The following is a 15,071-nucleotide window of genomic DNA, read 5'->3' as shown; positions in this document are numbered from 1 at the left end:
CTGTAACATTCAGGTACCTTAGCAGCCGCCAACATGTCGAGGACAGTCCGTCTTCCAAGGTTGGCAGCGGCGACCAGCTGGTCCTGTCCTGACGCCGCGACAGCCCGAGCCGTGGCTGCGGTCATCAGGCGGGTGCAGCGCATCAGTTCCTCCACCGATGCTGTGTTCTTGGGGAGAGCGAGGGACATCAGCACCTGGTTTAATAGGAATATTTAATCACCAGATTTTTTTTTTTTTAAATATTAGTCGAACCTTATAATTTTGTCCTGGCTTGTTATTCTTCGTTAATCTTTTATTATCTATTGTTCATTGATGCTATATTATATTAGAGTATTTGTATGTATTGCTTACAAAATGACTACTGAATGAAAAATTGGTTACAAAAACGTCGCTTTAAGACACACAAGCGAGTTTTTTTTTTTAAATCAAATAATTAAATAGAAATTTTTGTTAATTAGTGATCAATATTTAGCTTTAGATGGCCAGTTTTCTATTCTTTTACATAATTTACAATAATAACAATTAATAATAATAATAAGGGAAATTTAAAATTGATATTATGGACCCTTTTTACGCGGTTAACTAAGGTAGGGCACAACAGGAAATTACCTAATCAAAATGGACTGGGAAAGTACCACAACCTTACAGAAGATAATATAAGATACAGCTAAATAATACTGTTCAAGCAGTGTTGTGTTTCTGTTGGTGAGTATAGTGATCAGAGCTCCGGAATCGGTGATAGGATCGGCATCGCGCTTGCGATGCTTGAGGTGTTGCAGACGTCTATAGGCTACGGTAATCGCTTACCATCAGGTGAGCCGTACGCTTGTTTGTTGACCTAGTTGTATATAAAGATCCAAAATAGTAAACAAGAGTGTTATAAACTTATATGTCAAAAATTTAAGTATTATGTATATTCAAAACGTAAAATCTATACTAATATTATAAAGCTGAAGAGTTTGTTTGTTCGTTTAAACGTGCTAATCTCAAGAACTACTGGTCCGATTTTAAAAACTCTTTCAGCGTTAGATAGCCCATTTATCCAGGAAGGCTATAGGCTATATACATTACACCCATCACGCTATACCAATAGGAGCGGATCACCAATGAAGAATGTTTTTAAATAATTATTTTACGCGGACGAAGTTGCGGGCAGGAGCTAGTCGAATATAAATTAAACAGTACGCGTGTCTGTAAGTAAATATTAGTAGCTAATACAATTAATCTCTGCTATATAACTCGGTCACAAACCTCAATTTCTTGCGATATAGCCTCGATAGTCGACTCCAACGCTCTCGTGCCGCGCGTGTGTTCGTCTTCTACGGCCTTGACCGTCTTCAGCAGTGACGTCACATTTGTCACCATTACCTATAAAACGCAAAATTAATTATTATATTATTACACACAAAACCAAAAATATTTTCAACCGTTTTATATTTAAAAAAAGCTTTGGGTTGCCAACTAAGTTAAGGCAGACATAATAAAAAAAAAGGAAACAGAAAACGAAAAAAAAAAAATTAAACTTACACCCAGTGCGATAAAGCTCATGCCATAGCGGGAAACCCATAAGCTTTCAACAATAGATACATAGATATATATAAAAAGCTCGTCGAATGTACGTCAATATTGGACTTTCAAAAGCTCCGCTGTGACATAACCTCCTCGTTCGGAGTCGGTTAATAAGAAAGCTTGTGGTACATTGTGTTATACACTCGATGGATCCATGATATGAATGACTGAAAGGAGAATGACAGGGTATGAAATGTGTTTAGGAGGGATGGGGGGGCTAAAAAGGGGTAGTTAATACTATAAAATACTAGAGTAGACGTGAAATATATAAAATTTATTTGAAAAAATCCGGTTATATTTTTATCCGGCTCGGTAAGGACCAAGTTACATGTTTCACATCAAAGGAGTAATTTTACTTAAAAGTATCTACATCATTATTATATTTCTGTTATAGACGTATAAACAAGGAGAATGCACACAAACAGACAACTAAACACATTTCCGTCGCATGATCCGGTGACGAGGCGTGAGTGAACGTGAGTTGCGCTGTTGAAGTTCCAATTGAGGTTGTTATTTTAATAATTTTGATAAAAAAACGCAAAAAAATTAATATAAAGTTAAAAATAACATTGAACAAAATACAATATTAAAATGTAGAATTTTTTAATGTATTTTTGTAAGTGTACATTGGACTTACAAAACTGAAGAAAAAAAAATGTCCAAATATAGACAGGTTTAGGAAGTCCTTTATCTAGAAATCTTACTAAGTAATTATATGTCTGTTTATGTGACCAGACTACAACAGCTAACTTAGCTAAACACAAAACATGATGTAATTGGAACTTGAACAGCCGAAAGATTCTTCATACACCAGTTAAAATGAGACGATGACGCAAGCAACACCATGCCATTCATCGCGTGCTCGCTTGCTTGTTAGATCCACCGTGCGTTGTCAGCGGTTAATGTACATCAATGTATTCTGACCGATTCGTTTTCGCTGGTCGCCACATCCTGCGTCTCCTGGAACCTCGAATTCTTGACCTGGTCTAGCATTTTTAGCTGTTCTGCCATTCTGCTGCTTGGTCTCTTTCGTCTACTCTCGACAATAGCTCGGATCCTCCTCAGTTGGTCTTCGCTAGTGTCTTCCTTATTCAGGACCGCTTCATAAAACTGCCACCAGTTGTCGATACTGCCGAATTGCTGTTCGCGATTCTTGAGAACATCTTCGTAGATAGTCCACCAGTTGTTAGCATAATACTCGCTAGGATATGTCCTCGTTAGATCAAAAATTTCTAGATTGTTTCTGGAATTTCGTTTCAAAGTCGTATCATTTGAAAATGTTCTGGTTCTATGAGTGTTCATGGTTAGTAAACGGTTGGAGTTTGTGCTAATACTTCTGTTAAAGGTTGGGGGAGCAGATTTTTCTCGTGTCTCTTCGATAGGGGCGATATTTTCATTCCTACGCGTCTCGCTTTTGTATTTCTTTATCATTTCTTTGTAATATTTCTCTAATAGGCAAAGTTCTTCATAAGTGTATTTAGAAATATCAATCTTGGTATAAACGTTCAGAATCTCGTCAATGTTTACAATCTTTTTCTTTCTCCCTTCGACTTGTATATTTGAGAGAAGCTTTAACTTCTCAATGAGAGGATCGAAGCCTTTATAAACAAAGTCTTTTTTAGCGAATTCGATCAATTTCAAGACCATGTCCTCGTACTTTTTGTCATATTCTAAGTCTTTGTTAACTTCTTTAGATTTGTCGACTTCTTCTATGAAGTTTTGTAATGTTTCTTTCTCTTTCTCGTATTTGTCCATCTCTGACCTTATGTCGCCAAGAACAAGCTCGTGACCACTAAAACGCTCCAGTTCACGTCTCGTTTCCTCCATTTTATGCAAATTACGTTTGGCCAACGCTTTCCACCATTCCTTATCATCTTTGAACATATTCCAGAATTCGTTTTTATCATTTTTTTGTGTTACTTTTTTATCATCATCATTTTCCTTATGTTCTATTATATTTATCGGTGGTTTAGTTTCTGGATCGGTAGTTATCTCCAAATTGACAGTTAAGTTAATTGGTTTAACTTTTTTGACCTTGAATTCAGGACTTTTAAGTTTGGGTTTATCGACTTTAGTGTGTTTGGTCATGTTGTGTACTGTTGTGTGTGTAGTTACTGTTGTTTTAACGTTTTCATTAACAACATCCTGCCAATCTAGATCGTCAATCACTTGAGACAATCTCTTCATCTCACTGTCTAAGTCTGTATTAACTTTGGTAAACACTATTGCTTTCCTTTTCTTCCTGTTTTCAGCTTTATCAAAAGTATCAACACATAAATCGACCAATTTACGAAGCTCCCCCAGAAATATGCTCTCGCCGTATTTCACTACGCGCCAGTCCATATCGAACAGACTATTTCTCGACGTCAGATTATATCTTATATTAACATCGTCGTTTATAAGTCTTGGCGATGGTTTTTCCATCTTGCTCTCTATATACGCGATCATTTCTTCACAACTATCGTGGAATATAGTCGGCGACACGTCGTCATCGTGGCTAGAATAATCTAGAAGCTTCACGAGCTCATCCTCTTGGTCTGATTGGAAGATATCCGTCTCGGAATCACAAGAGTTGTAGTCTCGTATGTTAATCGATCGCCGCTTGCTTCGCGGTACTGTGTTAGTTTTGATGGGGAGGCTCCAACGCTTCGGGTCCGACAAACGCTATAAAAAGTCCAATACTGACATGTACACAGACGGACAGAGACAAAACGTGTATACATACACTACAGTGAGTGATTTGAACCTCAGCACAGAAAACTAAGTGATTTTCTAAATGATAAAAACAATATATTTACAATTAAAATAATTATTAATCAATGTCAAATTTAAATCACAGTGATTAGCGCTTTTCAAATATAAAAATCCAGTTTTATCAAGTATTAAGACTATGTTTAATTGCAATTAATTTACCTCCACAACACATCTTTGAGTCAAATTAAAGAAAATCTTACCTTTTCAAAATATTTTACGAATACTAATAATTATAATTTTAAAAGACCTTTGCTCAATAATGGGATTTTCCAAGGTTTTTTCAACTTTAGCTCGACTTTGAAAAAAGAAAAAGAATAATTTATGTGGGGTCTCCCCACCGTGCCCCAGAGAGCACGTTTAGCAATCTGTCTCGGTTGTTATCATAGACACTTGAAAGCGATCGTTACTCAGACTAGGGAATATATCCATCAATAGCGTGGTGGTTTTAAGCCTCAACCCTACTCCAACATGGAGAAAGAGCCCTAAGCCTAGCAGTGTGATGTTACAGCCTGAATTAAGAAGATTCAGACCAGGTTGAAAGTGGGGCGGTATCTTATTGACTTGCTTTCAGTGGAATGTTACAGGCTATAAGGGATAACAGTACAGTGGGTCGGTAGACCAGATACGGGGATGTACGCTTCTCCAATATGGAGAAAGAGACCTATACCCAGCAGTTGGATGTTAGAGGCTGAATCTAGCAAGGAGATCCAGTAGTGGTCAGGTCAGGGACGGTTGGGATGGGGGAGAGGGGTAGGAGGGGGGGGGGGGGTCTTACCTTAGCGGCGTGTTTCAGGCGCTGCATGTCAGGATGGGCCACGTGTTTGCCAGAGGCGGCTGCGGTCGCAGCGGCCAGGTCCCGCAGGGCTGCGGCCGCGTCCCTGGCGGCGTGAAGTACCAGCACCTGGGGCTCCGCCCCGCCCTCGCTGAGAGACGTGGCACCCTGCTTCACCACCTCGCATAGTTGCACTGGTAATCAATTGTTACATTAGCATAATAGTATGGTACATAGCAAAGTATTTTGATTATGACGACCTGGTGTCTGATATTTGGGGTCCACGTTATTAAATTTTCAATAGCATTCACAAATCATCTCTCAATAATTACATTATTTATTTAAGAATGGAATCATAGAGAAAATAATAAAATAGGAGAAATAAACAACTATTGGATTTATGATAGCAACCGCATTCAATTCCTACTCGTACCAAATATCGTATAGGCCAGATGTGGGTCGTGGTCTCTATAAGATTGTCACCACCCTCCCAGAACTCACCGATGGTAGAGACGGCACTCTGAGCGGCTGCAGCTAGCTGATCCTGGCTACCGGCAGCTCCACTGACCAGGGTCTTGGTGTCCTCAACCAGGGTCTTGGCAGTCTTCAGGATATTCTCGCGGTGGTTGGAGAACGTATCGCCCACCTTGTCGGACTGGAGCGTGCCTGGTGAATGGAGTTGCAATGTTTGTTTATATTGCGAGTTATATAATCCGATATGTATTGGTGGATAGTGCACTAAGCTTTAAGCCTTCATCTTTATATGAGTAAAGGGTTTTTGGTCTGCTGACCTATTGCTATAGGATACTAACAGACTCATCTGGCTACGGACAGATTAATTAATTAAATTTGACGACGCGTTAGCGCAACGGTCACAGACAGCACTGGATTGTGGCTGTTGCGCTGGTGGTTGCGGGCGTGATATGTATGTACATTTGTATCGGCCATAGAGATGTTGCTGTGGTTTGTGCTTGTATATTATTTCCAGACACAGGAATAAATCCTTGTGGGCGCGTTGGATGTGAGGCGTTATTAATTATTTAATTCATGAGGTAATTGTCAATGTTTTCCTCATTTTAGTATTATACAATAAATATATATCTGTACCTTTTAAATATTGTATTTGACATCACAAAGACACACATAACATAACCAACAATTTGACAACAGTCTGCAACTAAATTGCAAACACGACTACAGTAATATGACATGATCCATATAAAAGTAACGCGTCTGTATATTACCAGCACTCGCGAACAAAATAGTGGTGTCCAGGTCTCCGAGAATAGTGGCGATGGTAGCCGCAGCGTCAATGCACGCCTGTGTTCCTCGGGAGCCAGCTTGTAGCGCACTTAGTACTGCTACCACCTGGAAATTATGTTACATTAGGAGATATCCGGCTTGAAGGACCAAAAGAGTATGTGCTTGTTTGGTAATAAAAAGTACATTTTAGGCATTATTTTATTGTGACAGCGAGAAAATATCAAACTGCTGAAGACCTTTTCCTACCGATTATTAACTGCGCTATTTTTTTTATGCACGTTACTCCTAGGTTAGTAATAAATAAATAAAAAGTGGCCACAAGTTAACGATTTCATTGACACTTTAATTGCATATATTAAGTGCATAAAGATCCAACGCTCTCGCTGCTTGAAAAAAGTTGTCTATGCCTAGCAGTGCAACATTACAGACATATTTAATAATAACAAAAAAAAAAAAAAAAACAATACAGAATTTTTAAGTAATTATAGAACGTCCATATAGTAAGGTCCATATAGTAGTCCAAGTAGTAGTGGAAGATTAAAGGTTGAAGTAATCAAAAAATTATATACGATTTTTTTTTATACAACTAGATCGGCAAACAAGCGTGTGGCTCACTGATGGTAAGCGATTACCGTAGCTTATAGACGTCTGCAACACCAGAAGCATCGCAAGCGCGTTGCCGACCGTATTCCCAATTCCCCCCAGAAGCTCTGGTCACCTTACTCACCAACAGGAACACAATACTGCTTGAAAGTTTATTTAGCTGTGATCTTCTGTAAGGTGGAGATACTCCCCGGTCGGACTGCTCCAAAACTGAGTAGGATATTTCCAGCTGTGCTCTACTTCAGTTAGGGATTGTACGGGTTACCACACGTTTTTAAGTTAAATTTTATCCAACCGAATTTCCCTCCAAAGTAAATCTACAATTCCCATTCAAAGCTCCAACGCTTTACCTTCTCGTTGACGAGTCTCGCGGCGTCCGCCACCGCGCGCCTGTTGGGCTGGGCGGCGGACAGCCGACAGCGACCGCCCGCCTTCACCAGCTCGGACACCGCCTCGCCCAGCTCTACCGCTGATACGCGAATCCTGTGATAAATAATGGTTAGTTTTCTGGATTTTTGATTTATATTTACCCCCACCCCGCGGTTTCAAACAATTTAATTTAAGGAAAAACACACATAAAAATATTTTAAGTCAATATAGCCTAAATCTTTCTTCAGTAAATAGATTATCCGACACAACAAAAAAAAAAAATGCAATTTAAATAAGTAGTTCTTGACATTAGTGCGTGCAAACAAACAAACTCTTTAGCTTTATAGTATTAGTATAGATGGTGATGCATATTAATTAGTAACCTGTTAGCGATATCCGCGTTTGGCGTGGTGGCCGAGGCTCCAACGCTGTCAGCGGCCAGCTTCTCGTACTTGCCGCACATCTCGTTACCTACTTCGACGAGTTTTGACGGTTCGGTTGCTGATTTTGCTGTCTGTAATGATATATTACAAAAATGTATTTTTTAAGGTCCGCGTAGTGGTCACAGCAATGTATGTTGCGCTACGCATGACGAACATTTATGTTGGCCATATAGATGGTTGTCGTGGTCTGGGCGTTGTGCTTGTGTATAGTGTGTACCGGACCCTCGACAGAAGAGTAAATCCTACTGGGGGCCGTCAAGTGTAAAGCATTTATTTATTTATAATATTATATTTCATATAATTTACAAAAGTGATTATAGCTAGAGTGATATGTATATGTATTAAAGTGATATTAGCAAAGTAAAAATAAATAAACAACTTTATAGGACAAATCTCTGAAACTGCATAAGCGGAATTGTGCAAAAAACGATCTTCCGACTAATATACACGCAATATTTTTCAGACAACTCTTCAGAAAGTAGAAAATTGTTACAGACTATGCTCTCTAACTGTCAATTATTATCTATTTCTCATCATATAGATGGAAATCATTTATAGACTGGACAAGTGTATACATAGCGCCCTCTATATTTCCCGTTCTGACACAAGTCATTAGGGAGAAAATAAATGTTGAAGTAGCCAGCTCCGTTCGAAGAAGAAAAAACGGGTGTGCTTCTAATGCTGTGTGCTGACTACACGACTGAAGTAAAACTGCCTTAGCAATAGGCAAGCACTGTGGTCTTAGATATATGAAACATAACTGACTCTAAGAAAAAGAAAATGTGTGCTCGCACCTCTCTCTTACTCCGTTCGCCTCACCCGATCACACTTTTCGTAACGCTCTCGTCACGCATTCACCAGCTTACTCCCCAAATCTAGCTTGCGTAAAGAAGCTTTACTTCAACAATAATCGAAAGGTGTCCGTATAAATATATACAATATACCAGCTTTAGTACGAGCTACGCCTTTGGGAGTAGAGGAAATTAGAAGTCTTGTCAAAATCTCACCATATCTGTAGCCAGCCTGGCGATATCCTTCGCCACACCCACCATCCTAGTCTGGTAGTCGACGAACGAGTCGGTCTCATCGTAGGTGCCGAGCAGGGACATTCTGAAGCAAACGTATATATTCTTTATTGCCCTAATTAATTTTACAATAACCATTATAATATAGGAAGTTAAGGGCGAACTTATCTCTAAAAGAGATCTCTTCCAGTCAACCCATGGTAGTGAGAGATGGTGTGAACGAGGGGCAAAGTAGTGCAGGAGTAGAAGAGTAATAAAACATACATACATACATAATAAAATACATACACTACTAACACCATATAGATATATACTAGCGACCTCTGTCCGTCAAAATTTAGACGATAATCACCAACATATCCTATACTTGTGGCGACATCTATCGCGCAACATACTAACTACGTAATTAGAGAAAAACTGACGTACGTGGCTACATCACGCTATCAGAGTTTAATGTGATTGAGTAATATATATGTCAGAGATGAAGAAGGAGGAGAAGGTATACTTTTCGGCTTGAAGGTATATTTCTCTTTCTCATCGTCTCAGAGTACTCAGTCTACTGTGGGCTTCAGTGGGTAATGTTGACTGAACAAGTAAACACGATTTATCATGAAACAGGATTCACTTAACAGAAAGACAACGCAGCACGGAAGGCGGGATAGTTATTAGTTAAGGGGGCGAAGACTAACTTCTTAGCATTCGATGGAATCACGGTTCACCGTGCGGGTACCGAGTCCATCGTGTGGCAGAGGGAGTAACTCAGAGCAGTGCCTAGGACTTGCGACCCAGGTGTAGGTTTAAGGAGGCCTCCTTTGTGATACGTATCAACGCTCACCTTCACTGCTCGAGTTATACGCCCCGCCTAGCCAAATTAATCGTAATAGGTAATAATTAATTCGTTTGCACGAATTAATTATTGAATGAGTCTAGGTTAAGCTACTAGCAGGATACAACAAGTGTATCGTGCCAAGCCAGAGCCAAGACTGCCTTAGCGGCGGTTGCACCATTCGTTAAGTACACGTCAAAATAACTCGAGTAATATAATAAATGAGGGTAGGTGACTATCGAACGATGTGCTAGGTGGCGCGTCGATCACCTCACTACTCTAACAGCTAATAATTGACAACTGACATTATCTGAATACACCCAAGTCAAACACTTGACGTTTCGTATTCATACTCTGCGACATATACAAGAACCCGACAACAACTGTTGGGGCGTTTGCCCGCCAGACACAACACCCGTCTGGTCGGTGGATCCTCCCTTTGCGATGGTGGACGAGGGACTTCACACCACGTGCCTTTCGCTACCAAATTCTAAAATCTTTGAAACACGCTGCATCTTATGGTATATGTATTATTGCGATCGGTTCAGTAGTTTTCGCAGTATAGTCGAACAAAAAAACCGGTGATATATAAATACACATACATTCATAAACATACACATATACATACATATACTACGTATCTATCTACGTATCTCATACCTCTGTAATGATTTTGGAAGGCATTATTATTATCTAGATGATAATAGTGACACGTATTTACAATTATATGCCTGTTATAATAATTTTAATGCATAATTTGTTTTTAACTCACTTCGAAAAACTAGGACGTTATCAATTGAGTTTTTTTTAAAATGTGTGTTATATTTAATTTTAATGTTAATCATTACATAGTATAAAACAAAGTCGCTTCCCGATGTCTGTATGCTTAGAATTAAAACTACGCAACAGATTTTGATGCGGTTTTCTTTAGTAAATAGAGTGATTCCATTGGAGGGCTTATATGTATAATACGTGCATAATATAGTAGAGGAACACTGATAGTTTTTGCAACCGTGCGAAGCCGGGGCGGGTCGCTAGTTTAATTTTATAGAAAAATGTATTTGTTGTGATTTGGGCGTTTGTTTTGGAACTTTGAAATCGTTGAGTGTCCGGTGTTTATTTATTGCAACCGTATGTCACGTAACAAGTATTGAACGTTTACTCAAAATAGAATATTTTTTTCATTTTAAAACGCAACGGCAACTTCATAATAATTATTTATGTTAATTTAGACTTATATATTATAAAAATCTCGCGCTATGTTTGTCCCGACTAATATCTGAAACTACTGGAACTTCAATGAAATTTTGCACAGATATGAAACTTCGTCCAATTTAAAATATAAGCTATACTTAATTTCGAATGATGACTGCGATATTTATGTCCGATATTTTTAATGCGAAATCAAAAATAAAATATGGCGGTACGTATTTCGCCAGGTCATCTAATATTCTAAAAAGATAACACTTTTTCTCAAATTAAAAAAGTTCATATATCTATATTTTTCATTTGTTTGCGAAACTCAAGCCTACTGAACCAATTTTAATGACACAAGTACACGCATCTAAAAGCAAGATAGGCTATAAAACATCTCAATACAACTTAGATAGTAGCGAAACTATTGGTAGATTAGCTTCTAATAACACTACACTTTTTGATAAGCATAATAATGTATCAACAATATACATCCATAACACAACACACAAACACAACCCTCCCCCCCTTTCCCCCCCTAAAACATTGTATATAACATAAAAGTGATACAAACAATTTCTTCATGCCTGAGACTGACAGCAGTGCGTTCGTTACGCGAACGGTACGCGAACTGCGCTCGTATCGACTGTAATGAGGTCACTTACACTAATTAGAACAAATTCGTTCCTATTAGCGATATATGGGAGTATTTTTAGATTTATCCTTCACTTTCATTCACTTTACCTATGATTTTCTGTCATACAAGGTTTTACTTATAAGTGAATGAAGTATAGTAAGCGCCAAAAGTCCTGCAAGCGGGTTGTCGACCCTATCCCCGATTCCCCCCAGGAGCTCTGGTCACCTTACTCACAACATGCTTGAAAGCAGTATTATTTAACTGTGATCTTCTGTAAGGTAATATTGGCTTCAAAAGTAATTATAAAGGAGCTACCTTCGATTCGAAATGTAGTTTCCGCTGAACAGAATCATCAAAAACTGCGCAGTTGTTTTAAAGAAAGAATGTTAATATAATTATTAACTTGGTAATGTCTCGGTCAAATACAGCTCCACTAAACCCACACAAGTCTATCGTTCAAAAATAAGATATTGCGTGATTGATATGATCTTAAAGACCTATTTTCAATGAAAACACACGAAGAACGCTTTTAAAGAGAGAATTATTTATGTATGTATTGGCTAGGTCAACAATTTGTTAGTATAGATCTTATATCGAAACTAGCTGTGCCCGCGACTACGTCCGCGTGGAATTTAACAAAAAAGTTATTAAGTTCGCAGAGTTATAAAATAAATTAATTTCTAAAATAAAAGTAGCCTAAGTTACCCCTTGTTACATCAGTTATCTGTCAGTGGAAGTCCCGTCAAAATCGGTCCAGCCGTTTCAGAGATTAGTCGGAATAAACAGACAGACAGACAAACAGACAAAAATTGTAAAAAATGTAATTTTGGTACATGTACCGTGTATACATCCATATGCATTTAGTAAAAAGCGGTTACTTTAATATTTACAAACAGACATTCCAATTTTATTTATTTGTATATATATAGATGTATATATTAGAGAAGTTTCGACGTTTATTTATAAAAAAACTAATCTATATAAAACCGACATATTAATCATATCAAAACACAAGAGCTTCACGAGCTATTTCTGTACGTAAAGTAATTACTGTTGAGTGAGGTTATGGGCTGGCGCTAGTACGATACAAATTATAATGAAGATTTAGGGGCCTGTTCGACTGGTTACTGATGTAGTTTATCTCGCAGATATGTTATTGATAGGCTTTAAAAGAAAGATGTATTGGAGCCTTAGGTTTTTCTAAAAATAAATTCACAGTTAAAAGGTATCAGATAAATTGGAATTTGATTATGCAACAGATAAGTATGGCATATTCTTTTATATGTTTGATACCTTTATATTCCAGTTAAGTTTGTGTAACATGAAGTGAAGGTATCGACGTCAAAGAAACTTTTACAAAATATCGCGAAACTTAAAAAATTAAATAAAAAGCGTTTAGCACACACTTAACAATAGATATTATAACTACATAATTGGACTTATTAAGTTTCATTCTAAGTACAAAATATGATTAAATCGATCAAGGCGTGCCGGGTTACGCCACTAGTTAACTTACGAGTCTGAAGTCTGGCACCGAGCCAGCCTAGTGCACGCGGTGACCTAATCGCTATATCACTTGCTAATATAGATTTATTTGTGTTCCAGGAATCGTTCGCCGCGTCTGTTATTATTTTGATGATCTTTATTACGGAGGCTTAATTGAAAAGTTACTGAGATTTATTACGGTGGCTGTCGTGGATTCGATTCTCTCTCATGACAATCATTGTATAGGCGAGGCTAGTGCGTTGTGCGTTTTTGCTTTTGTGTTGGTTTCCGTATGCCCCGGACGGACGGAACATTACTTGTAATAAGACATTTTTTTTTTAAATTCGAATTGAAGCCTAAGTTCCGATACTAGCCTAAATATGGACGGTAGTTTCAATGTAATAATTACAACGTTACTGAATCAAGGACTCCTTAAATCAAATTTAATATATATATATATCAATAATATATATATATATCAGTTTAATAAAAAAAATTATTGATACAGTTGCGAGTGACCATGCTTTTTGCTTTAGGTTTATATTTTCCATAAGAGTCTGATCTGTTACCTATGACAGGTAAGTTACCTACCGTTGGAACAGACGGCCGTCTGTGTCTGTTACGTATATTTATTTGTTAGTTTACAAGCGAACGTAAGCGCTGCCGTCCTTAACCGTGCGTTCTTCGGTTATTTTTAGACGGACAGACGACCTGCTTGTAAATAACCCACTTCTAAATACATATGACTATGCTATATAGAGCTTGTTTACCACTACATATTGCTGAAGTATTTTTTTATATCACTAGGTCGGCAAACAAGCGTACGGCTCACTGACGGTAAGCGATTACCGTAGCTTATAGACGTCTGCAACATCAGAAGCATGGCAAGCGCGTTATGAAAAAACTCAGTATTTGGCTATAGCCCTGATAATGATAGAATCGTCACCATTAAACTTGGCGTATCACTGACCCCACTCGACGTTGTTCAGGTCTATGCTCCTAAATTTTAGCTAAAAATGAGAAAATAGAGAACTTTTACTATCAGCTTGAGTCTTCCAAATAAAATACCTAAAATAGAGCCAGTACTCATTATTGACAACCTGCGACTAAAATTGCAAAGAGCAAGGAAAACTGAAAATGCTAGAAGAATAGAAGTGAAAGACGCAAACTTTCTAGCAATCGGAAACTAAGGCCACGGCGCTAGTATAACTAAGCTGAAGACCAGGTCGATCATCGTACGAGCTATCACAATCTTGGTGTTGCAAATTTCAACTACCAACCAACCACCAGCCAAACCAACCAGATACCGAGATTTAAAAATCACTATTACTCTATTCTACACATTCAAGACAGATATTTTTGTAGTAATATAATGAGACAGTCGTTTTTTGAATACATCGTGCGAGTCAATATTTTTGATGTCTGAGGGTGTCTTGCTTATAAAGACGTGCACCGTAATATGTTATTGCCTTAAGATTTTATGAACATATATCATTTTATAAGTATTATTATATTAAATACATTAGTTTAATTTGACTAGCTCGTTGGCGCAGTTTGTAGTGACCCTGCTTTCTGCTCCGAGGGTTGTGGGTTCGATTCCCACCCCGAGACTGGGTCTAATATAAATATTTATTTATATATTTATATATGTATTATTTATAAGTATGTTTATCGAGAAAATAAATGTAGCTATACCAGTCGGCTGTTACCTATAACACAAGCATTAAGTTGCTTATTTTAGGAACAGACGACCGTGTGTGTATTGTGTAGATATTTATTTATTATTATTATTATTAAAATGTTTTTAGTACTTTAAGATTAAAAATTAATCGGATGAAAGTTCTCTCCATTAATTTCTGTCTGTAATTATTCGTTGACGTACTGAAAAAATATTTCCGGGGATACGGAGAAACTTTAAATACAAAATACGCGGTAGAGCGTGCTCGCACTCGCGTGTGCGGACGTGCGTGTGCGGGCGTGTGAGCACGTGGTCAGGAAAAAGATTTCTGGGGATACGGAAATACTTTAAATACAAAATGCGCGGTAGAGCGTGCACGCACTCGCGTGTGCGGACGTGCGTGTGCGTGCGTGTGAGCACGTGCTCCGGTGGGGCGTGCCCGTGCTCGCGCTC

At 38.2% G+C, this 15,071-nt stretch overlaps 1 protein-coding gene across 1 annotated transcript in view; it reads right to left on the bottom strand.

Annotated features, from left to right (window-relative positions):
- The window catches only part of LOC123667888 (talin-1), a 95,602-nt gene that overhangs the window by 14,886 nt on the left and 65,645 nt on the right, over positions 1–15,071 (bottom strand). The window contains exons 44-52 of the mRNA XM_045601722.1: positions 8,781–8,883; positions 7,714–7,844; positions 7,312–7,444; positions 6,340–6,463; positions 5,597–5,761; positions 5,099–5,289; positions 2,494–4,233; positions 1,252–1,368; positions 18–194 (exon numbers count right to left, since the gene is read on the bottom strand). Coding sequence (XP_045457678.1) covers positions 18–194; positions 1,252–1,368; positions 2,494–4,233; positions 5,099–5,289; positions 5,597–5,761; positions 6,340–6,463; positions 7,312–7,444; positions 7,714–7,844; positions 8,781–8,883 — 2,881 coding nt within the window. The remainder of the gene's footprint in view (positions 1–17; positions 195–1,251; positions 1,369–2,493; positions 4,234–5,098; positions 5,290–5,596; positions 5,762–6,339; positions 6,464–7,311; positions 7,445–7,713; positions 7,845–8,780; positions 8,884–15,071) is intronic.

This window comes from Melitaea cinxia, chromosome 29, assembly GCF_905220565.1.
Source record: "Melitaea cinxia chromosome 29, ilMelCinx1.1, whole genome shotgun sequence".
Classification (NCBI taxonomy): Eukaryota; Metazoa; Arthropoda; class Insecta; order Lepidoptera; family Nymphalidae; genus Melitaea; species Melitaea cinxia.
This window is presented reverse-complemented; position numbering and strand designations above follow the sequence as displayed.